Source organism: Ammospiza nelsoni, chromosome 27 (assembly GCF_027579445.1).
Source record: "Ammospiza nelsoni isolate bAmmNel1 chromosome 27, bAmmNel1.pri, whole genome shotgun sequence".
Lineage (NCBI taxonomy): Eukaryota > Metazoa > Chordata > Aves > Passeriformes > Passerellidae > Ammospiza > Ammospiza nelsoni.
In genome coordinates this window covers 3,362,426-3,384,621 of record NC_080659.1, presented here as the reverse complement: position 1 = coordinate 3,384,621, position 22,196 = coordinate 3,362,426, and the positions used below count along the sequence as shown (strand labels likewise).

The 22,196-nt window shown below is 46.8% G+C and overlaps 1 protein-coding gene across 1 annotated transcript in view; it reads left to right on the top strand.

Annotated features, from left to right (window-relative positions):
- The window catches only part of INSR (insulin receptor), a 62,915-nt gene that overhangs the window by 26,823 nt on the left and 13,896 nt on the right, over positions 1-22,196 (top strand). The window contains exons 3-11 of the mRNA XM_059490003.1: positions 7,031-7,346; positions 10,254-10,399; positions 11,198-11,342; positions 11,583-11,797; positions 14,035-14,161; positions 14,852-15,102; positions 15,772-15,939; positions 16,568-16,769; positions 17,738-17,754. Of these exons, the coding sequence (XP_059345986.1) occupies positions 7,031-7,346; positions 10,254-10,399; positions 11,198-11,342; positions 11,583-11,797; positions 14,035-14,161; positions 14,852-15,102; positions 15,772-15,939; positions 16,568-16,769; positions 17,738-17,754 (1,587 nt within the window). The remainder of the gene's footprint in view (positions 1-7,030; positions 7,347-10,253; positions 10,400-11,197; positions 11,343-11,582; positions 11,798-14,034; positions 14,162-14,851; positions 15,103-15,771; positions 15,940-16,567; positions 16,770-17,737; positions 17,755-22,196) is intronic.

The window sequence follows — 22,196 nt, the reverse complement described above, 5'->3', positions numbered from 1 at the left end:
GACCTCCTAACATTCCCAGCTCGCAGTTCAGAGGGGTCATGGCATTATGTACTGTAATATCTTATTTTATAAATAACACTTTATTTTAGTTCTGATTGTAAAATCTGGGATTTATTTGGCACTTGCTCCTTCCCGACCTGGTGCTGAGAACTGCAGCCCTTTGTTGTGGGTTACAGCCCTTGAGTCAATGCCTTTTGGAAGGGCTGTTCCTTGGTTGTTTTTGGGGAAAAGGAAGGGATGAGTGAGTGTTGTTAGAGCAGCTGAGCTCGGGGAAGAAGTGACATTAAATTTCCTTGAGCATCTCGTGATTATTTCCTGAATTTTGCTTGGGCGTTGCCGGCAGCATTTTGGTATCACCGTGTCAGCTTCCTATTTTTTGTGCTCTTCTAGTTACTCCATTTATTTTGTAGGCTCAGGAAGGGCTGGGGGAGCTGCTGTTGTTTGTCACCAAGGCGATCTAAAGTCCTTGTGCTTTTTACAGTCCACTGGAGCTCTCCAGCCCTTTCCCTCCCAGGCACGTTTCTGCTGCTCCTGCTGGGGTTTGGGGTTTAGGTTTCTGCCTTTTTTGGCCTCTGTGACATGAAGAAATAATTGAAGGAATAGGCCACAATGCAGTGGGGTTTGGGGTTTAGGTTTCTGCCTCTTTTGGCCTTTGTGACATGAAGAAATAATTGAAGGAATAGGCCACAATGCAGTGGGGTTTGGGGTTTAGGTTTCTGCCTTTTTTGGCCTCTGTGACATGAAGAAATAATTGAAGGAATAGGCCACAATGCAGTGGGGTTTGCAGTACATTGGTTTTCTTGCAGCAATCTTCTGTCTACCCAGTCCACTGTGGGTTTTAGATTTATTTTTTACTTAGTTTTCACCAGACACAGTTTTGCTTAATTTAATAGCTGTTTTCAGCTTTATTATACATTGATGCACTGGGATTAGGTGTTGTCTTTATTCTCTTGTTGTGAGTAAAATTACAATCAAAGCCTTACAGAGAAATGCCCCAAATTAACGTTAGATTCTGGTCTTGGTCTAAATTACAAGTCCTCTGCTGTACAGAATGAAATACAATATTTTGCCTGAAGATGTGGTGTCAGTTTTGTGATCATATCAAATCAATGCTCACAAGAAATGAGTGAAAAAATTAAAAATAGGTTTAGGGATAAAAATTATGTTTATAGGACAAATGCCACTTTACATCTGCCTGAATTAGGGGTCTTCTTGACTGGAAAAGAATGAGTGAGACAGCAAAAGCTATAGAGTAAAAAATACAGTGTAAGTACAACAGGATTTCATACATGATTTTCTAAGGAGGAAAACCCATATGGATTTCCATAGCAGCAGTGCTGCTCAGCACTTGCAGCAGGAAGCAAGCCCAGGCTCTGTAGTACTAAATTAAGATCACATGCTTGCAACACACTGAGGAGTTGCTGCCGGGGGTGATTAGTCCTTGGGTTTCCTTTTTATTTTTTCTTCCCCTTTCCTTGTTGGTTTTGTTTTTGTTTAGAACCACAAGAACCCATTGCTGCAGAGGTCACTGCTGGGACTGTACCGTTAGGAAATGAAATTACAGTTCCCTCTGCAGCCCTAACTCAGGCAGGACTCTGTGTGTGTGTGTGTGGGGATAAATTTATGTGTCATGTCTCGCAGCCATTTACAGTAAGACGGGGAAAAAAAGCCACGGGGACGTGCAGATCCTGTTTCTGTGGGGCTCTGTGTGTGTGCCCATCATCTAACGTGACACCAACCCAGCCCTGGCACCAGGGCAGCCGTGGCACGGCCAAAAAAAAGCCATTTTCAGCCAAAAAAAAGCCATTTCCAGCCAAAAAAAAAGCCATTTTCAGCCGTGGCAACGCCACGCTTATAAACACCCCGTGCCAATTAAACACCACAAAAGCCACGGCAGCCCTTCAGCTGCATGAAATGGCATGAAATGGCATGAAATGCATGGGGCTGGTGGTGCTTTGGGTGGTGGTGGTGGCAGGCTGGGGAGCTGGCAGGGTTAAGGCTGTTTGCCTTGTGCAGATAGCGGGCGGTTGGCTTGGATGCCTCCCCTGCTCAGGCAGCAAATGCATTGGCTGAGGTTGAGGGCGGTTCTCCTGCCGCAGTTGTTTTGTGTCCTGGACTCCCTTGGATCTGGAGCCTCCTAATTGCCTTGTCTGTAATCAAAATGAGAGTTTGTGTGAGCCAAAGGAGAGGAGCTGGTGGTGCGAGGAGAGTTGGACGCCGGACACTCACAGTGGCCCAGCTTGCCTCCACTGACCCCATCCACACACACAGGGCTTGTTATTTCACCCTAAAAAAATCACCTTTATTCACAATAAATCAGTCCCAAACCCATGTGGTGCCTGGACAGCACATGTGCAACATCCTGATGTTTGTGTGTGTGGTTCAGAATTTGTCCTTAATGAACCATATTCCTCTTACCCAACCCAAACCTGTGTGAACACCCCCTTCAGCTCACCCAGGATGTTGCTATTAAAACAATCCCAAAGAACAGCAAAATCCCAGAGGAAAAAAAAACAGAGAATCCCAAAGGAACAGCAAAACTTATCCTGAATGGTGTTTTCCCCCTCTTTTTCAGACAACTCACCATTTTATCAACAGAAAACAAGAAAAATGACCAAACACCAAAGTTTTTAACAGCTTAACGCTTAATTGACTTGCCAGTTAAATACCTGGTTACCTGTGCTGGCTGGGGAATGTGTTTACAGTCTCGGGGAGGGTTGTTTCCACCTGGAGCACGGGGAAGTGGTGAAACACCCAGCGATCCATCCGGAGGTGGAAATTCCTTTGCGCTGACTCCACGGCCGCCTGTCCCCCCCAGCCGGGCCCCAGCAGCACCAAGAAATGTCTGTTTGAATCTCTAATCAGAGAGCTTTGGGAAAGGCATTGTTCCCTCAGTCTTGGGAGCCACTGCTAGCAGCGAGTTAAATATTTATACACCCCTGGAAGGTTGGACAGGTTGGAGCCCCTCGTGGCGCTGCGTTTCTCCACGGGTTTGTTCATGTCAGGCTCTTGGGCAGCTTTGGAACAGTGGTTTGAAACACCCAGATCTTACATGTGTGGTGAGGAGGTGTTGGGGTCTTGGGCATCTTTGGGACAGGGGTTTTAAGCACCCAGTTCTTACAGGTGTAAGGAGATGTTGTGGTCTTGGGCAGCTTTGGGAGACGGGTTTGAAGCACCCAGATCCTACAGAGGTCGTGGTGAGGAGGTGTAATGGTCTTGGGCAGCTTTGGGATAGGGTTTTTAAACACCCAGTTCCTCCAGATGTCATGAGGTGGTGTTGGGGTCTTGGGCAGCTTTAGGATAGGGTTTTTAAACACCCACTTCTTCCAGAGGTGGTGAGGAGGTGTCGTGGTCTTGGGCATCTCTGGGACAGGGGTTTTAAACATCCACTTCCTCCAGATGTGGTAAGGAGGTGTCATGGTCTTGGTCAGCTTTGGGGAGGGGTTTTAACACCCAGTTCCTACAGGTGTTGTGGTCTTGGTCAGCTTTTGGACAGGGGTTTTAAACACCCAGTTCCTCCAGATGTGGTGAGGAGGTGTCATGGCTGTGCTGGGCAGCTTTCTCCTGGTCCATGGCCCCACAGCAGTTTTTGTGATGCAGCATGGTGGGTTCTGCCCCTACCCAGAGCAGCTGTTCCTTTGTCCCCTTGCTTTTGGGTTTGTGGAGTTCCGTTTGGGCTTTCTGTTAGGAATGGAGGGAGTTGAGTTTTTTTCCCTGTGCTGATTGTCCAAAGTCTCCCACAGCCTTAGCAGAGGCTGGGGGCTGTGGCTGAACCTCTCCTGAGCCTCCCCATCTGCCAGAGCTCCCAAAAGCCACCTTAGAGTCACAGAATGTCCTGAGTTGGAAGGGACCCACAAAGATCCTGGAGCACAAACACCCCAAAAATCCCACCCTGAGCATCCCTGGGAGCCTTGTCCAAACATTCCTGAAGCTCTGGCAGCCTTGGGGTTGGGACCATTCCTTGAGGAGCCAATTTTTTTGTGCAAAAAGGCAAATCTCTGTATGCCATAGCAATTATTGGGGTCTGCAGACCTCAGTGGAGAAGGGTAATGAGGTGCACAAACCTATTCACTGTTGACCTGCAGTGAAAGCACAAAGTGGCAGCAAAATCCCAAACAAAACCCATGTTTCTGGCCCATCTGGGTGACATAACCTGGAGTAAGAGTTGTAAGAAGCCCCAGTGAAGATGCTCTGGAGGGGTTTTACACAACTTGAGGTGCTCTCTAGCATGCAGACTTTGATAATGTCATGGCATCTGTTCAGGATCATGGGTAATGAGGATTTGCACAAAATGGTGATTGAATTTCTGGTCTTGAGTGCTTAATGGAAAAAGAACTGTTGCCTTGGGTGCTTTGCTTTCTTCGAGCTGTCTTTGAGACATCAAAAGCTGGCGGAACAGGAAAAAGAGAAACGTTAAGAATGGTTTAAAAATACTTTAATTGTATCTTCTGAAAACCTTTGGAGTGGGGACTTTAGGCGGTTTCTGCCCCTGTGAATACTTGCAGCTGAGTTCAAAATGTGTAAATAAGCACAGGGCTTTGAAGATTAGTTTCCATAACAAATTAAATAAAAATATTGTGTGACAGAATGTTAAGTAGGTGCCATGTGTCACCGGGTGCTTTGCATGAGGGCTGGCTTTTCCCAATTACCTGGCTGCTCCTTGGAAAACAAATACTGGATACTTTGGATACTTTAAACTTTGAGCGTGAAAGAGGCAGGGGAAAAGTCCCTTTTTAAGAAAATGCTGGTGAGGAACACTGAGAGCAGGATTCCTTGCAGGACATCTCTGTCTGAGGGGAGCTGTGGGAGAAACAGCCCAGGCTTTCCCCCTGTTCACAAACCTTGATATTCCAGCTGGAATTAGTAAATTTGATAGTGCTTTGGACTAAAATCTGGAATTTTCTGTTGCAAATATTTCTAATAAACTGCAGGCAGGACATCTGCTGCTAGACTCTGTTCATCTATGTATAACCATTTAAAATATCTATGTATAACCTGGCTTTTAAAGCAAGCTTCTCATTTTATATTTAGTCTAATACAAGGTGTTACCTGCAGGTTGCTATTTGACTGTTGCATTTCAATCAAGTTCTGCTTGTGACAGGTTCACAAAATAAGACCTGTTGCTAGAAAAAGGCCAAAAGTTGGAAAAGAAATTAATTTGTAATGTGCTTTTTGTAATGGATGAGTGATGCACAGAGAAAACACCTGCATTGAAGGACTAACACAGAAGCAGTAAGATATTTGAGATTTGTGGTAGAATTTCAGCTTTTCCCATTTCATATTTCTTCAAGGGATTTATCAGGCTGGAGCAGAGCAGAGGTTGCTCATCTTTACTACCTCATCTAGTCCTGCTTATTCCAAGAATGGCATTAACAGCTTTAACACACTTAATTCTGCAATCCCCTGACATGGGCCGGAGGGGGATTTTCTTCCTAACGCAGCTGGGGGTTGGATCATCCCAACATGTTGTGCTGTGGCTCCCACATGCTGCTCCTTTGGCTGGATAAAACTTGACCACATTCCATGTTGGTCTGCTCAGGTGCCTTAACCAGAATTTAGAGATAATATTTCAGAAGAGAGATAATATATTTCACCTCTGGACATCACTAGGTCAGGATAAAATAAATAATAAATTAGTAAAGCCCCTCCTGCCTGGACATTGAGTATTGGACAGAAAGCTGGGGAAATGTTGGGGCAGATGGTGTTAATTCAGGATTTATTGCTGTCTCCCTTCTCCAGGGGGGCTCAGGCAGGACATCAGGAGATGCTCAGGTGTTCCCTCAGACAGAACACTCTGGTTTGGTGGGGACAAGGGATGTTTTGATCTGCATCTTGGCAATTCACAGCTGGATCTCCAAGGATAAATCTAGGTCCCTGTTCCCCATCTAAAGCCCTTCTTCCTGCTTCTGAAGCCCTGCTCAGTGTTGGTGTTGGCTCTTGGAGTGCTGATTTCAGCTCTGTTCTCTTTCCTGACATGGAGTTATTGGTGTGTTCTGGGTTACAGAGTTGGGTTTGACCATTTCAGCCTCATTTGGACCTCTCAGAGTGAGCGTGGAGATGCTGAGGGGCAGGACTGACCTTGCCCTGAAGCTTCCCTGGGTTTGTTCATCCTGCCCTCCGAGTTACTCACGGTGTTTGCTCTGCTTGGTTTGGAGTTCAAAGCCCAAACCGCTCGTTAGAGCAGTTGTGGGGTGCTAAGTAATGAGTAATTAAACAGAAAACCATAAAAACCTCAAGCAATAACACTCGTGGGTGCCCTTCTATGTGGACTTGTTGGGAGAGCCGCTGAAGAGCTCGTGTTGGTGCCATGGTTTCCTTCAGGAAACTAGGGACAGGGTGATAGACAGATGGGAAGCAAATCCTGATTAACATGGAGGGTTGTGTAAAAGTGTTGTTGGACATGTGTTATTGGCAGTACTGCTGTAGGAAATTCGGTTTTTTACTGAGAAACAACAATTTTCTGGCTTAAACTGGCTGTGCCAGGCTGGGAAGCTCTTGGTGTGGAGTCTCATCACTCCTGAGCTTCAGAAATGACACCAAGGCTCTCCTGGAGCCTCTTTGCTGGACTGAGGGAGCAGGAAAGCTCAGTTTTCTTTTGAAGATAAGCATTGATGAGTTGTGAGGATGAATGGTAAGACTCCTCAAAAACATTCTTGAAATGTGGAATTTACACAGAAAGGTGGAGATGAGGCAGAATTTGCACTAAAAGGTGGAGATGAGGCAGAATTTGCACTGAAAGGTGGAGATGAGGCAGAATTTGCGGTGAAAGGTGAAGATGAGGCAGAATTTGCACTGACAAGTGAAAATGAGGCAGAATTTACACAGAAAGCTGGACATGAGGCAGAATTTTCACTGAAAGGTGGAGGAGATGAGGCAGAATTTTCACTGAGAGCTGTAGATAAGGCAGATGCTCCATGGCTGCCCCTTCGCTCCCGGGACAAGCAGGACCAGGTGCCACCTCTGTAACCTCTCAGGCCCCACGTGTGCAGGCTCTCAGTGACACTCACCTGCCTCTGGTGTTTCTCCCCAGTGTGTCCCCCTGCCTGCAAGTCCCAGGGCTGCACGGGGGACGGGCAGTGCTGCCACAGCGAGTGCCTGGGCGACTGCACGGAGCCCAATGACCCCACCAGGTGTGTGGCCTGCAAAAACTTCTACCTGGACGGGAGGTGTGTGGAGAACTGTCCCCCTGGGCACTACCGCTTCGAGGGCTGGCGCTGCGTCACCTTCAGCTTCTGCCAGGAGCTGCACAACAAGTGCAAGAACGCCCGGGAGTCCGGCTGCCACGTCATCCACAACAACGAGTGCGTGCACGAGTGCCCCTCAGGGTACATCATGAACTCCAGCAAGTGAGTACCTGGGCTGCAGGGAGAAAATTGGGGTTTTTCTCCTCCTTGGGCACGGGGTTTGGGTGGTGTGTCAAGAGCAGGTGTGTCACTCTTGTGCTGAGAGTGACACAGTGTCGTGGTTTGACACAGTACCCCCAGAAAATATATCCTCCCCAGTGGCGGCTGTAAGATGTGACCAGAAATAGAGCAAAACAGGCTCCAATTCAGGAATAAGGGACAAAAACTTTATTAACTTAAAATATGTAAAAGAAACAAACAGAACTCAGAATAAAAATTTTACAAAAACATTCCTCCTCCCCCCACCAAATTTCCAACACAGCACAGTGAGACAAAACCTTGGATTCTCAATCAATTTACCACCCCTCAGATAGCCAACTGACAGTTCATCACCACCCTTCATATAATCAATTCTCAGCTCATCAAGAAGAGAGGAGTCCCTCTTGTACCACAGGCTTCCCCAGGAAACGCAGTTGAAACTTCTTTATTCAAGAGAACCACGTGGTTTTTATAGAATGATAGGATACATTCTATTTGATTGGCTAACTAACAAAAACATCTTCTGTAAGTAAAAATGAGACTTAATCTCAGGGTTGTGGGTTTGAGCCGCACGTTGGGCACCACCTGTAGGAGTTCAGAGTTGTGGGTTTGAGCCACACGTTGGGCGCCAGTGTAAGAATCCATGTCTGGATGGGCTGTTTGGGTCCAACCCAGCTGGCTGGGGACCCCAGCCCACATGGTCTCACATAGATGAAAGCAAAAGACAAGAAGTGCTCTTCTCCACATGGGGATGAATTTAAAGTAAAAGCTGAAGATGAGGCAAAATTTGCACTGAAAGTGGGAGATGAGGCAGAATTTTCACAGAAAGGTGGAGATGAGGCAGAATTGGCACTGACAAATGGAAATGAGGGAGATTTTGCACTGAAAGGGGATGATGAAGCAGAATTTGTTTTGTCAAGTGGAGATGAGGCAGGGGATGAATGTCCTCTGTTTATTGACTTGGGATGGAAAAACCCACATGGGAAGCACTCGTGGCTCATGGCAGGAGACTTTTACACATGGGGGAATGGAGGGTGGAGGAAGAGGACCATGGCCAATGGGATACCAGTGAGGAGGGGTGAGGGGAGGGACTGACCAGGGAAGAGACCACCAACGCTGATAATTAGTGGGGGGAAAAGGGGAAGAACATGTGGTCATAGGATACAAATCATGTGCAAAGCAAAAATTACCAAACATCCAGAGCAAACAACTAAATAACTGTTTAGTGCAATACAACAATCAAACATCCAGTGCAAACAACTAAATAACTGTTTAGTGCAATCTTCCTCATATATCATCCTTGGGAAGAACAGACAGAAGAAGTAGAAGGACACCACCTGCAGATTGTTTATACATAACAGGTTATCACATCCTTACAACCCCCTAAAAATTGTCACAAGCCACTCTGAGAAACACTCGCTGTTTCTCTCTCTCTGTCCCATAGCATCCACACAGGAGTTGAAACAATCACCTGGCCTGCTTTAATATGATTTACAAACTAATACCTTGCTAATTCAAGCCATTAAAAGCTCTCCCTGCCATGGGCTGGTAGTTTATTTTTCCCTTGCTTGCTGTCAAGTTTGGAAAAAGCGAGAAAGGGAGATGGAGAGAGGACAAGGAAGAGCATCCACAGCGTGGGAGGAGGGAGGTGGGCAGTGGATTTAGCAACCCCGCTTCCCTCCCCTCTGGAGCAGCCTCAGGCCAGGGAGCCAGGCTGGAAAAGCACAGCAGGGAGAGGCCGTGGCTAATGAAGAGAGCACAGCGTCCTCGGAGTGCTCGTTCTCAGAATATCAGTCCCTCATCCCTGTAATTACTTTCATTGAGCAGGTTCAAGCTGTGCCAGACATAAATGCACAATGTAACAAACAAGTGTAGCACGAATCAAAGCAGGGAACAGCCATTCTGTCTATTCCCAGGGGGTTTTGACAAAGGAATTAAATAATTTATGGTACTGAGCTGTTTATCACTGAAAACTTGGTTGTTTGTCCCGCATTACCATTCTAGATTGTGGTGAGTCAGATTTCCTATGAATATTGGTCACTTTGTGCTTGCATGTACTTGCTCCTGCCATAATAATTTCAGGGAATTCACTCTTAACAGGACTTTTTATGCCATTTCCTGTTTTGTTTTTCCAAAGAACCAACAAGCAGCCCCCAAAGTGGCTGTGCTGGTTGTGCAACAGCCCCGTGGCCTCCCCTGTGCTGTTCCAGGCTGCTGCCAGTGGGACCTCACAGCTCTGCTCCCTGCTTTTCCTAGAGCATTTCTTTCTCTGAACTAGTTGGGAACACATTCTTGTGGTGGTGTGACCAGGGCAAGCCATCAGCTCGTGCTATTTAAGCAGTATTTCCCCAGAGCACAAAGCACATTCTTGCCTTTTTTTAAAGCAACATTGTGTGCAGTCCTCAATCAGAGGATTCCCAGATGCAGGGCCAGCTCTCCACTCATCAATTACACGTTTGGTTAATGATTTTGAGATGAATACTGTGCTGGGATTTATTATCTTGAAAGCCCTGGGATGGAGAGCACTGGGCAGCATCCTAGCCAGTTGCCTCTTCATAATAATTCAGGTCACTTCATTTTGTTTTGTAGGAAGGGATGGAATGATTCACCTTTGAAGTGTGGAAGTGGCAGTTTAAGACTGTTTGAATTTATTAGCAGTTATTTTCAAGGCCAGGCTGGATGGGGCTTGGTGTGGAAAGAGGTTGGAATGGGATGAGCTTTAAGATCCCTTCCAACCCAAACCATTCCAAGCTTCTGTGCCTCTCTTTGGAGTTCCTAAAAAGCAAACCCCACGATGATTGCTCACTCAGCTTTTGGGCACTGCTGGGGCCATCCTGCCTGACCCTGCACCCCTCCTGTGCTGTTTTGCAGCCTGCACTGCACGCCCTGTGCAGGGCCCTGCCCCAAGGTGTGTGACTTTGGCAAGGAGAAGACCATCGACTCGGTGACATCGGCGCAGGAGCTGCGGGGCTGCACCGTGGTCAACGGCAGCCTGGTCATCAACATCCGTGGGGGAAGTAAGTGGGGACGGCTGGGCAGCCAGGGAAACCTCCTCAGCCTCAGAGGGACCCAGAGAAACCAGCACAAAGCAAAGGCTTTCATTTGACTGTTTTTGTTAATTGATTGTTGCCAGTTCTCCTGAATTAACGTAAAGAAATTAAATATTAATGTTTATTAATTGTCGCGTTCGCGTTCTCTGGAAAAATCCCTTTGCCCAGGATTTTTCTCCTGGGAAGATGAGAAGCCTCAGAAAAATGAAAATGATTCTTATCTCATTTGCTTCTCCTCTGTTTTGCTCATGTGGGATGTGTTTGGGGATTGTTTGCCCATGGATGATTGCTTAATTGGTTTTTAGTGTAATTTTTACTCTTTGGCCAATCAGTGCCAAGCTGTGTCAGGACTCTGGAGAGAGTCACGATTTTTCATTATTATCTTTTTAGCACTCTTTTTAGCATTTTAGCATAGTAAGTATCCTTTCTGTATTCTTTAGTATAGTATAGTATAGTATAGTAAAGTATAGTATTCTTTAATATAATATAGTATCGTAAAATAATAAATTAGCCTTCTGAGAACACGGAGTCAGATTCATCATTCCTCCCTGCCATGAGGATCTCAGCAAATACAATAATTAATATTGTTAAATATTAATGTTTGGGTTTTAATTGTTTAATATTCATGTTAATTGTTTAATATTCATATTAATTGTTTCATATTCATGTTTATTGTTTCATATTAATTTTTTAATATTAATTTAATATGTGGATGTTTCTCTCTGTGATACCAGAAAACTCTTCCCAATGTTTTCCTCTCTGTAGATAACATAGCAGCTGAGCTGGAAGCAAACCTTGGCTTGATAGAAGAAATCTCAGGTTACCTAAAAATCCGCCGCTCTTACGCCTTGGTTTCCCTTTCCTTTTTTCGGAAGCTCCATCTGATCAGAGGAGAGACACTTGAAGCTGGGTGAGTTCTCTCAAAAGATGCTTTATTTGAATGTTTTGAAGTACCAGGAGTGCCACTTCTATCAGGGTTATTTGTATTGGGAAACAATTCCCAAGTTATTTTTAAATGTTCCTCTGCCCGTGGCTTGTGCCCTGCCAGGGCAAACAATTTGCATTCATTTTTCTTTGGTGCCTGAATTAGTGCAAAAAGAGTTTTCCATGCATCCCCTCCCAACCCATCTTTTCATTCTTCTGTTTTCAGGAATTATTCCTTTTATGCCTTGGACAACCAGAATCTTCGCCAGCTCTGGGACTGGAGCAAACACAACCTCACTATTGCACGGGGCAAACTCTTCTTCCACTACAACCCCAAGCTGTGCTTGTCAGAAATCCACAAGATGGAGGAGATCTCTGGGACTAAGGGGCGTCAGGAGAGGAATGACATAGCCCTGAAGACCAACGGGGATCAGGCCTCGTGTAAGAGCCTCAAAATAAAGCTTTGCTTCCCTTTCCTGTCCCTCTGCCTTGCTCTCCTCATGCTGCTCCCTCTCCCAGCCCAGCCCATGATGCTTTTCATGGGTTTTTCATTCCTTTTCATCCCTTAGATAAAGCAGCAGATGTGCCCCTTTTCTGTGCACTCACTGTCACTGTGCCACAAGTAAAATTCCCCATGAGATCTCCCTCTGGCACCCTTGGTCCCACAAAACCATGGGAGGTTTTTGGGGCTGGGAATGTCTTTATTCTGTCTTTTTGAAGAGTTTAGCACAACATAACCTCAGCCCAGGCTGGGACTTTGTGTTACTGCTGAGTACCTGATTAATAGTCATAATCTGCTTTTCCCATGTCATGAGGCAACATGGAATAAACACAGGAGAAACAGGATTTCCACCCATCCCTGCAGCCACGTGAGGCAATTGCCATGACAACAGGCAGGGAAAAATTTCCAACAATTTTTGCAATGCCTCTCTGGGGTTTTTCACCCAACAGCTTTCTTCAGGAACAACAATCAGACAGGTCCTGTGTCAGCAAACAGCACAGGGTGGGCTTTGAAGTTCTGCTGCTGAAGATGGGGTTCTGCAGACACTTATACTGCAAGAAATGCAGTCCTTCTGCACCCCCAGTCCTGCTGTTTGTTCCCTTTTTGTGCCACCAACAATCCCCTTTCCCTCTTTGTACCAGGGCTCTGTTGTGGAAGTAATCAGGGGTAGGAAAATCCAGCTGTGTTCTGAGCTGGTGGTGTCTCTCTGCTCTGATTCATTCTCAGCCCCACAGAGATTCACCTGCACACAGGAACAGGAGCATGTGCAGGTGGTCATGGGCCCCTTGGAGCTCAGGATATTCTGTGGAGGACATGGGGACAGGGGCAGTGACCCATCCATGCAGTTGGGTTGTGGTTCTGGGAGAACCACAAAAAAGCCCAGCATTGACTGAACTGGGATTTCAGATCCTGGCTCACAACCTGCAGGGCAGCTTGGGCATCCTGTGGCTTCACTGTCCCTCTGCTTTTGGGGACAGCCCTGGAAGAAGAGCCCAAGGTCCTTTCCCACCCAGAACATTCCAGGATTCTGTGATTTCTGATCCTGTCCTCGTTGCCCCTCATTGATGCAGCTGTTTGTGAACAGACCTAAAAAGTGAAGATCTTTCAGTTGACTCAGTTTCCTGGTCTGGTTTCCCACATTTCATCACCACAGGCAGCCAGGCCAGCACAGAGAGAGAGGGGAATGCAATGGCTGTGACCTGAAACCTGGCAGGAGCAGTGAAAAACACACACGGAGCCTCTGGGGCACCACAGCTCCAGCCAGGCACAGGCAAGGAGCACAAGGAATCAGCTGTCTGTAAAGTTCATCTTCTCCCATGGGACACTGAAAAACTCTTCCCACATTGGGGATGAACCTGAATTTGGGTAGATCCAGCTCTGCCTGTGGCTCCTGGACTGGTGTTTGGTGTGAAGGCAGCTGGAGGAGACAGTTTTGCATTTCTCTTTGCCAGCTTTACCCTCACCCTGCTGAGCTGGTGTCTGTGCCACCCCCACCTCAAACCACAGCTTGCCAGGTTGTTTGGCTTTTTGTTTGCTTTTACATTTCAAGCTCAGCTTTCACACTGGCAGCATCCTGTTTACTAAAAAAAAAATAGAAAGGGGAAAAAAAAGCTCCCCAGTTTGTTCTGGATGTGGTGCCAGTGAAAGAAATGTTCTTCCTCCTGTTGCAGCTATTGCAGGAATAGCAAATTCAGTCAGAGCCCCTTGAGCTGGGGGCACAAAACATGTCATACCCTTGAGCTCCATCCTCCTGCAAACTCCTCCTGTTTGCAGAGGGACCTCACTGCTCCTGGGCAAGGCTGGAAATTTGTCTGCATCATTTTTGTGGCCTCTTGCCTTCTGTGCAAACCATATTGCTGTGCAGATCATCATCAATTGTGAAATGTGTTGCCTTTAGATTTCTCACTTTGTAGAATTTAGTTGAGCTCTTCTTCAGAGTCATTTTCATGAAATCGTAGAAAAATTTAACCTTAGGAGGGCATTGATACCAGCCACTGATTTGAGGTAGGCATGGCTGCCAAGTAAGATGAGGTTTTACTGGGCAGTTCTTCTCAGTGCCAACATTCTCACATTTATCTTAAACTTCTAAGATAAATAAAAACAAAATTTAAATTATGTTTGATGCTTCATTTTCCAGCATCAATAAAACTCTTGTCACTTTTCTCACTTGTTACAGGTGAAAACGAACTGCTGAAATTTTCTTCCATTAGGACTTCTCATGACAAGATCCTGCTGAAGTGGGAGCCCTACTGGCCCCCTGATTTCCGTGACCTGCTGGGGTTCATGCTGTTCTACAAGGAGGCGTAAGTGACCCCCTCATTGGCCTTGCTGGGCTGCCACCAGCAGCAGCTGCCATTCAGAGATGGATGTTAAACCTGCTGGATGGGCAAAGCTCTTCAGTCTCTGATTTTGTGGCTCCTGCACTAAAGTTTCCAGTGATATCCTTGTGTAAAAGTGTTCATTGAGATCCCTGAGTTGTGCACAGTCACAGTTCCTCATTTAAGAACAATCCCAACTTCAGTTATTCCTGCTGTTCTAGACACACATACTCAAACCATGGAGTTTCTCATCTCCTAACAGTTCCTCATTTAAGAACAATCCAAACTTTAGTTATTCCTGCTGTTCTAGACACACATACTCGAACCATGGAGTTTCTCATCTCCCCACTCTCTCTGTGGAATGCTGAGGGTTTTATCCCCTTTGAGGTGAGAAGGATTCTTGTAGAATCAAGGTAACCAAGCTGATTTTCATAAAACTCACAATAATCAGTCTGGATTTAGTTGTTGGGGTCATGTTGGGCACAGATCCTGCTCTGTGATGCTGTTGGAGGCCCAGGTGACCAAGCTCGCAATGCCTCCCTTTCAGAATAAATACAAAGAGATAATTTTACTTTATCTGAAAGGTAAAGGGTGATAACTTCCAGTGTGTCTTTAGAAATGTTTTTAAGAGCCTGATTGAGGATTCTGTTAATTGGAGCCTTCTCTTTCCTCAAGTCCCTACCAGAACGTGACGGAGTTCGATGGCCAGGACGCCTGTGGCTCCAACAGCTGGACAGTTGTGGATGTGGATCCCCCACCACGCTCCAACGAGCCCAAAGCCCAGGCCCAGCCAGGCTGGCTCCTGAGGGGCCTGAAGCCCTGGACACAGTATGCAGTGTTTGTGAAAACCTTGGTCACCTTCTCTGACGAGCGACGCACGTACGGCGCCAAGAGCGAGATCATCTACGTGCAGACCAACGCCACGGGTCAGTGCAGCACCCCTGGGCTAAAGCCAGGCCTAACTGAGCCTGCTTGGGTTAGCCAGGAGATTTCCCACTGCCCTGCTTTGGTAGGGAGGAATTATCCAGAAAATTTCCCACTGCCCTGGAGGAATTATCCAGGAAACTTCCCACTGCCTTGCTTTGGTAGGGTGGAATTATCCAGGAAGCTTCCTTCCAACTGCCCTGCTTTGGTAGGAGGGAAATATTCAGGAAATTCCCACTGCCCTGCTTTGGTAGGAAGGAATTATCCAGGAAATTTCCCACTGCCCTGCTTTGGTAGAGAGAAATTATTTAGGAAACTTCCCACTGCCCTGGAGGAATTACCCAGGAAACTTCCTTCCCACTGCCCTGCTTTGGGAGGGAGGAATTATTCAGGAAACTTCCCATTGTCCTGCTTTGGTAGGAAGGAATTTCTAAACCAGAGATGTGATTCCAGATGGTGCTAATGGTCACCTCTTCCATCCAGTTTGTGTGGCCTCATTAAGATAAGGCTGGAGGAGACCTCCAGGATGATCCAGCCCAGGCTGGAGGAGCCTGCTGGGTGCCAGGGAATGCTTGATTGCCATAGAAATGGGAATTTGCCATAGAAATGGGAATTTTCCTGTGCTGGCTCTGAGGGCAGTGCAGTGACTCTGCCTCTTGCCCACCCCACAGTTCCATCGGTCCCGTTGGATCCCATCTCTGTCTCCAACTCCTCATCCCAAATCATCCTCAAGTGGAAGCCTCCCTCAGAGCCCAACGGGAACATCACACACTACCTGGTGTACTGGCAGCAGCAGGCAGAGGACAGTGAGCTCTATGAACTCGATTACTGCCTCAAAGGTGAGTGCCTGCTTCTCCCTCCAGCCCTTTCTCTCAGTCTCTCCCACAATTGGGGTTTTCTCTTGCTCTGGGGTCCTGCTGGATTCAGGACTGTTTTTCTGGAATCAGCTCTGTCCCTGTTCTCTTGCATTAGGTGCTGCTGCCAAGGTGTGTGCAAAAGGTCTAAAAATGTTTTTCATAAAGTAATCACATGTTTTTTTCTTTTGGGGAATGTCCCTTCTGCCCTTGCTCCTTTTAAACTGAATTATGAGTTTAATAGCAACAATGGAGATAGTAAAGTTAAAAATTTGGGTGCTGTTGGAGCTTAGGGCCAAGTTAATTTTTGAAGGCAGCTGGTGCCTGGTTTGGAATTCCTTGAGAACACAGAATTGCACTGAGGACTTCCAAAATCTCACCTGCTGCTCTGTGTTACCTGAACTAGGATAAGCAGCATCCAAGCTCCATTGCAAAACCAGCACTTTTGAATTGAATTCCTGTCAGAAAGGAGGGAACTGTTCAGCCTGGGTGTGAAATATGAGATGCCCAAATGTGCCATGAATCCTGTGTACACTGGTTTGGAATCTTTGTGTAGGATCAAACATCTTCTGCCAAGCCATGCACAAGTGACACTAAAACTGTTTTGTCCCAGGATTAAAGCTGCCCTCAAGGACCTGGTCTCCTCCTTTTGAATCTGAAGACCCCCAGAAGTATAACCAGAGTGAAGCTGAGGATGTCAGTGGGGAATGTTGCTCCTGTCCTAAAACAGACTCCCAGATCCAGAAGGAGCTGGAGGAATCTGCTTTCCGCAAGACCTTCGAGAATTATCTCCACAATGAGGTTTTTGTGCCCAGGTGAGAACATCAAACAGGGCTTAGGGGCAGGGAAATGTAATTGAGGATTAAATGAAATTGTAATTGAGGATTAAATAAAAATACCAGCTTGGATACAGCCACATTGCCAGGCTTCCATGAGCCTGTCTAGTCCAGCTGGGTGGGGATATTGGAATCGGGAGAGCAGAGCACCTACCACAGATCTTCCTGCAGATTGGGAAGCTCCTGCTTTCGTTTCCTGTCCCTGAATTCTCCTCAGCTCAAGAATAAAGTGAGAATCCTTAACAAACAGCCTGCAGCTCATCTGGCATCAGATGATGCCAAAAATAGCGATTTTCTTTTCCTGTCGTGAAATTTTGTGGTCAAGTTTCTCATTGAGTTGCAAAGAAAGGAGAAGGGCAGTGTACCAGGCCACAGCCTCGTCCTCCAGCGTGGTATTTGTGGTCTCCCTTCACTTAGTGTGGGAAATGCCTCCAATACCATGAGGAATGTGAGTGCCTGGGTGGTGAATGTCCTGTTTGCAGTGGCACACTTGGTGTCACATTAAGTGGTGTTGAATGTCTTCACACTTCATCTGCAGCCTTGGGGAGGAAGTGCTGGGGAGCAGGGTAGGATCTGTGGTGATTTACCCTCTTCCCTCTCATGCCTTTTGTGCTCTGAATTTATTCTCTGCTTGCTGCCCTCAGCCAGCAAAGCTGCATTTGCAGCTGCCTGACAAAAGCTGGGTCACTGCACTGAGCATTTTCCCTGGGGTTCCCTGCCCTGGTGCCTGCACTCCTCACCTGGAAGCTTGAGCAGAACCCCTCATTTTGCTGTTGGTGCCCATCAGGATGAGCTTCAGTGTGCCACAGGATGCCAGGACATGACACACTCTAAAGCAGAGGAGAACCAAGCCAAATGCAAGAGCCAAACTCCTCCTGATGCAGGCAGACAATTCTGACACTCTGATTTCTTTTTTTTTTCCCCTCACCCCCAGTTTTATTGTGCAGCCAGGCCAGTTTCTGGGGTATGTATTTTAGGAAGAAACCAATCACCAGGATGTGCCACCTTGTCAGCCTCCTGAGGAAGAAATCCCCACATCCCATGGCCAGCTAATCCTCTAAAACAAGGCAGTGCTGGAGAGGCCTCCCTGCTGCCACGTGCCCTGCTTGTCCTCCCTGGCAGCTCCAGGCTGTCAGCACATAAATCAGAATTCTTCTTCCTGTGAATGCTCTGCCATCACCTGCTCACAGAGCCTGGCAGGGAGCAGGGAGTGTGGTTTAATTTACTTCAGGTGCTTTTTTTGTGGCTCCTGAGAGTTCAGTGACCTCTCCTGAGGTGCTGTGTGGCCTCTCCTGGAGAGCAGGAGCTTGCCAGCCACGGGAGGAATGTCAGGGGTGAGGCCAGCAGGGAGCAGGAGATGCCAGGGCAGCAGAATCACAGCAGTTTCTCCCTGATATCTTCTTGTTTTCCATGTGCCATTTGTGCCCTCCTGCCCTGCTCCCAGCGATCTGATCCCTGGGCAGGATCCAGCCTCAGTGCAGGGCTGATCTCACCCTCTGGAAATCACAGTTCCTTCCCCCTGGGCACGTTGATTACCCACTCCAGGAGCCACTGTCACACCTCCTGGGGCTCAGCTTTCTCTGGCAGTGACAAAAAGCCAAACTAGAAGTTCAGGAATGCTCCTGTGCTCAGGCAGAGCTGGCAGTGCCTCACTCCAGGTCCATTTGGGGCTGAACAAAGTGGCCATCTTTGTTTGTTTGTTGCTTTGTTTCTTCTTTCCTGGGTTATTTGCTCTCATTTTGGAGGAGTTCTGCTCAGGTTGGAGCTCAGGGCTGGTCACAGGCTGCCCAGGGATGGATGTGTGGAGTCTCCATCCCTGGAGACAGACAATCAGACAATCCCCAGAAGTGCCTCCAGCCTCAGCCCTCCATAGTTCTGTGGGGAAGATTCAGAAAAAGTCCTGAGAGGCAGAGAGGAGCTCAGTGGCTGCTGTTCAGGGTGTCATTCCAGGTATTCCCTCCATTCCTTCACCACAGGAGCAAGAGCACCCCCAGTGTTCTGTCTCTCTCTATCACACATGTTTGTGCCATTCCCAGTATTCTTGGGGAGCAAGATCTGAGGAATGAATCACTTTAAAAGTTATTATTTTCCTCTGTGTTTCCCAATTCAGTTAATTGTACAGACAAATCTAAAATGCTTTGGCCAGGCCAGCTGACCTGGGGCAGTTTCAGAGGTGTGGAAAAGCCTGGCTCAAGGTACCAAAGACATTTTTGGAATCCCCCAGCACAGGCCATGCTGTGTGTGCTGAGATGTCACTTCCAGCCCCCTCACACCCCTGTGAGGACAGGAGGAACCTGGACCTGAGGGTTTCACCCTGGAGCTGCTGAGATGGCCTCAATGCAAATTACACTGGAACAACTCTGAGAAAAAATCAGATGTTTGAAAACACAGAGAATTTGGCAAGAAAATTGCTGCAAATCCAGGATAATAAATATGGGAAGATTGGGGATTTACAGCTTCAAAAGCTTTTCTTAACTTACTGTGACTTGAGAAGGAAAGAATTCTTGCATTTTACTGTGTGTTGCATCAGTGGTCAAATTACTGTTTTACTTGTGAAAAACAAAATTCCCTTGAACACGAGGATCAGCTGAATTCACACTGGATAAACAGAGGGTGTAGCTTTGCTTTTATGCAAACCAGGTCCTGTTTGACCATAAAGAATCCTTCCCAAGGAGGGAGGTGGCATGACCCAGAGCTGGGTCCCTGAACTCTGCCCCATCCTGAGGGGACACTGCATCACACAGGCTGAGGGAACAGCAGCTCCGAAAGGAGTTAATTAGTAATTAAGAAAGAGAAAACTTAAAACTGGAATGTGTTTGCTGAACCTGCCTGTAGGATTGATGGGGGTAGCACAGTTGGGACGGACGGAGACGAGAGATCTCTGCAGCCAGGTCATGGAAATTGCATTTATTGCAAAGGGCCAAATGCAGGCCCCTGCTGGGAGCTGCCAGCCACAGCTCAGAGCAGGCCCCAAAGAGGAAAAGAGAGATAAAGAGAGGGTAAAGAGAGAATGAGAGAGTAAAAGAGAGGATCAGAGGGTGATGTTCCCGTTACAATACAATAAATCTTCTTCTGGTCTTGGAACTTGAGGTTTATTGCAAAGGCCTTGGTGCAGGGCCCTGCTGGGAGCTCCAGCCACAGCTCAGAGCAGGCCTGAGAGGAGAGAGGGGGAGAGAGGATGAGAGGGAAAGAGAGTAAAAGGGGTAAGAGCTAAGAGAGCAAAGTTCCCGTTACAATACAATAAATCATCTGTGTTGAATATTCTGATTCTCACTAACCAATCTAGTACAATATACAAATCCTACAGCATTTCCATGCAGCGTATAAGAATCATTACATTACCACACTGTGTTACATTTTAAACCCTAAAAACTCCTCTTTGGGCCCCATCTGCCAAGCTGTAGGGTCTGCTTGGACCTTGGAGCTGTCTGCAAGCAGAGGGTGTTGTTCCATCAAAAGGGGATTACCTTCAGCCAGCCACGCCATTGTTTTCCTGTTGTTCACTAACTGAGGGATCTCAAAGCTTGCTTTCATTTCAATCTCGCTTTCAGTTTCCATATTCTCAAAATCTTTTGCCAGGCAATCATAATTTATAAGGCTTTCCTGTTTCATCTTCCCCAACACCTGCCATCCTTATTTGCCATCAGGTGGATGAATATTGTGTCCTGGCTGTGAGGGTGGGCAGGCCCTGGCACAGGGTGCCCAGAGCAGCCCCTGGATCCCTGGCAGTGCCCAAGGCCAGGCTGGACAGGGCTTGGAGCAGCCTGGGACAGTGGAAGGTGTCCCTGCCATGGCAGGGGTGGCACTGGATGGGCTTTAAGGTCCCTTCCAACCCAAACCATTCTGTGATGATGACAATGTGAATATTTGTGTTGTGTGCGGTGTTTAGGTTGAGGACATCTCAAACTCTGCTTTTGGCTGGTGCCTTTTGCTGTAGGAGGAGAAACAGCTCCAGGGAAGGTGGCAGAGACCTGTGAGAGCAAATCCCTGTTGGGGCTGGGGCTGGCCATGGCCTGGTGGTCAGAGGTGGCAGTGGAAAGTTCAGTTCAGCAGCAAAGATTTGCTTCAACAGCTTGTTACATTTTTAGAGCCTGGAGATGCCTCAAGTGTGGGTTCAGATCAGGTCACTCTTTGTACCCTTTAATAGCTGCACACACATGCACACACACACACACAAAAAGATCATCACCCCCTTAAAATACATGGTCTGGATTTCAACTGGCATTAATTCCTTTTGTGTAACTGAATACAGTTACTGATTCACCACCTTGGTTAGTTCCCGACCTGGAATTCCCCGTGGCAAATATGTGGCAGCACATGAGAGTGTTAGATTGAGCACTTTTGGTTTGGTACTGATCCCTTCTTCTTCTTTTTTTTTTTTTTTTTTTTTCTTGCCAAGAAAATGAAATTTTTGCATGTTTCTTAATTCTGTTGAATTTATTCTGTTTGTTTGCTGACAAAACCTGATATTAAGCTGGCTGGTGGGACTCAGGTGCCGACAGGGAAGGTGACATGGTCACACTGCAGGTGCTGGTTTTACAAGTGAAAAAATCACATTTTCAGACTGAAATGCAATAACCTGAGCAGCAACATTTGGTTAACAAAACCACACAGTGAATATGTAATCAGAATGGAGTTCTAAATGCATGCCTTGAAAAGGACTTAATAGGTTTGATCTCTTGGAAGAGGTTAAAATGCTTTGTGTATCCATCGAGGTTCAGCCTTGGAGGCGAGAGTGGCAAATATATTCCAGAGAGCTGGGACAGTGGCCTTTTGCTTTATAGATGCAAGTTGGTGACACTTGGGACATGTGGCACATCTGAGGTCACTGAATGGGGCCGTGGTGTGACCTGGTGTGCTCAGGCTGCAGCTCCAAAGCATTGCAACCCTGCCTGAGGCATCTGTGAGGCAACCTGGTAATGTTAGACTCAGCTGAGAGACCCAGGGGAACTTGAATTCTCAAGCAAACACTTGAAGCTTGGGTTGGTTTATTTTTATTTTATCTCTCTGTGTGCAGTTGTGCAGGTACAGAATTTTGTAAATGTGACAGTGTTCACAGGGGTTTTTGGATTGGGGAAGAGATGAGGATCTGACTCCATGTTTCACAAGGCTTGATTTATTATTTTATGATATATATCACATTAAAACTATACTAAAAGAATAGAAGAAAAGGTTTCATCAGAAGGCTAGCTAAGAATAGAAAAGCAAAGAATGATAACAAAGGTTTGTGGCTCAGGCTCTGTGTCCGAGCCAGCTGACTGTGATTGGCCATTAATTAGAAACAACCACATGAGACCAATCCCAGTTCCACCTGTTGCATTCCACAGCAGCAGATAACCATTGTTTACATTTTGTTCTTGAAGCCTCTCAGCTTCTTAAGATGAAAAATCCTGAAGAAAGGATTTT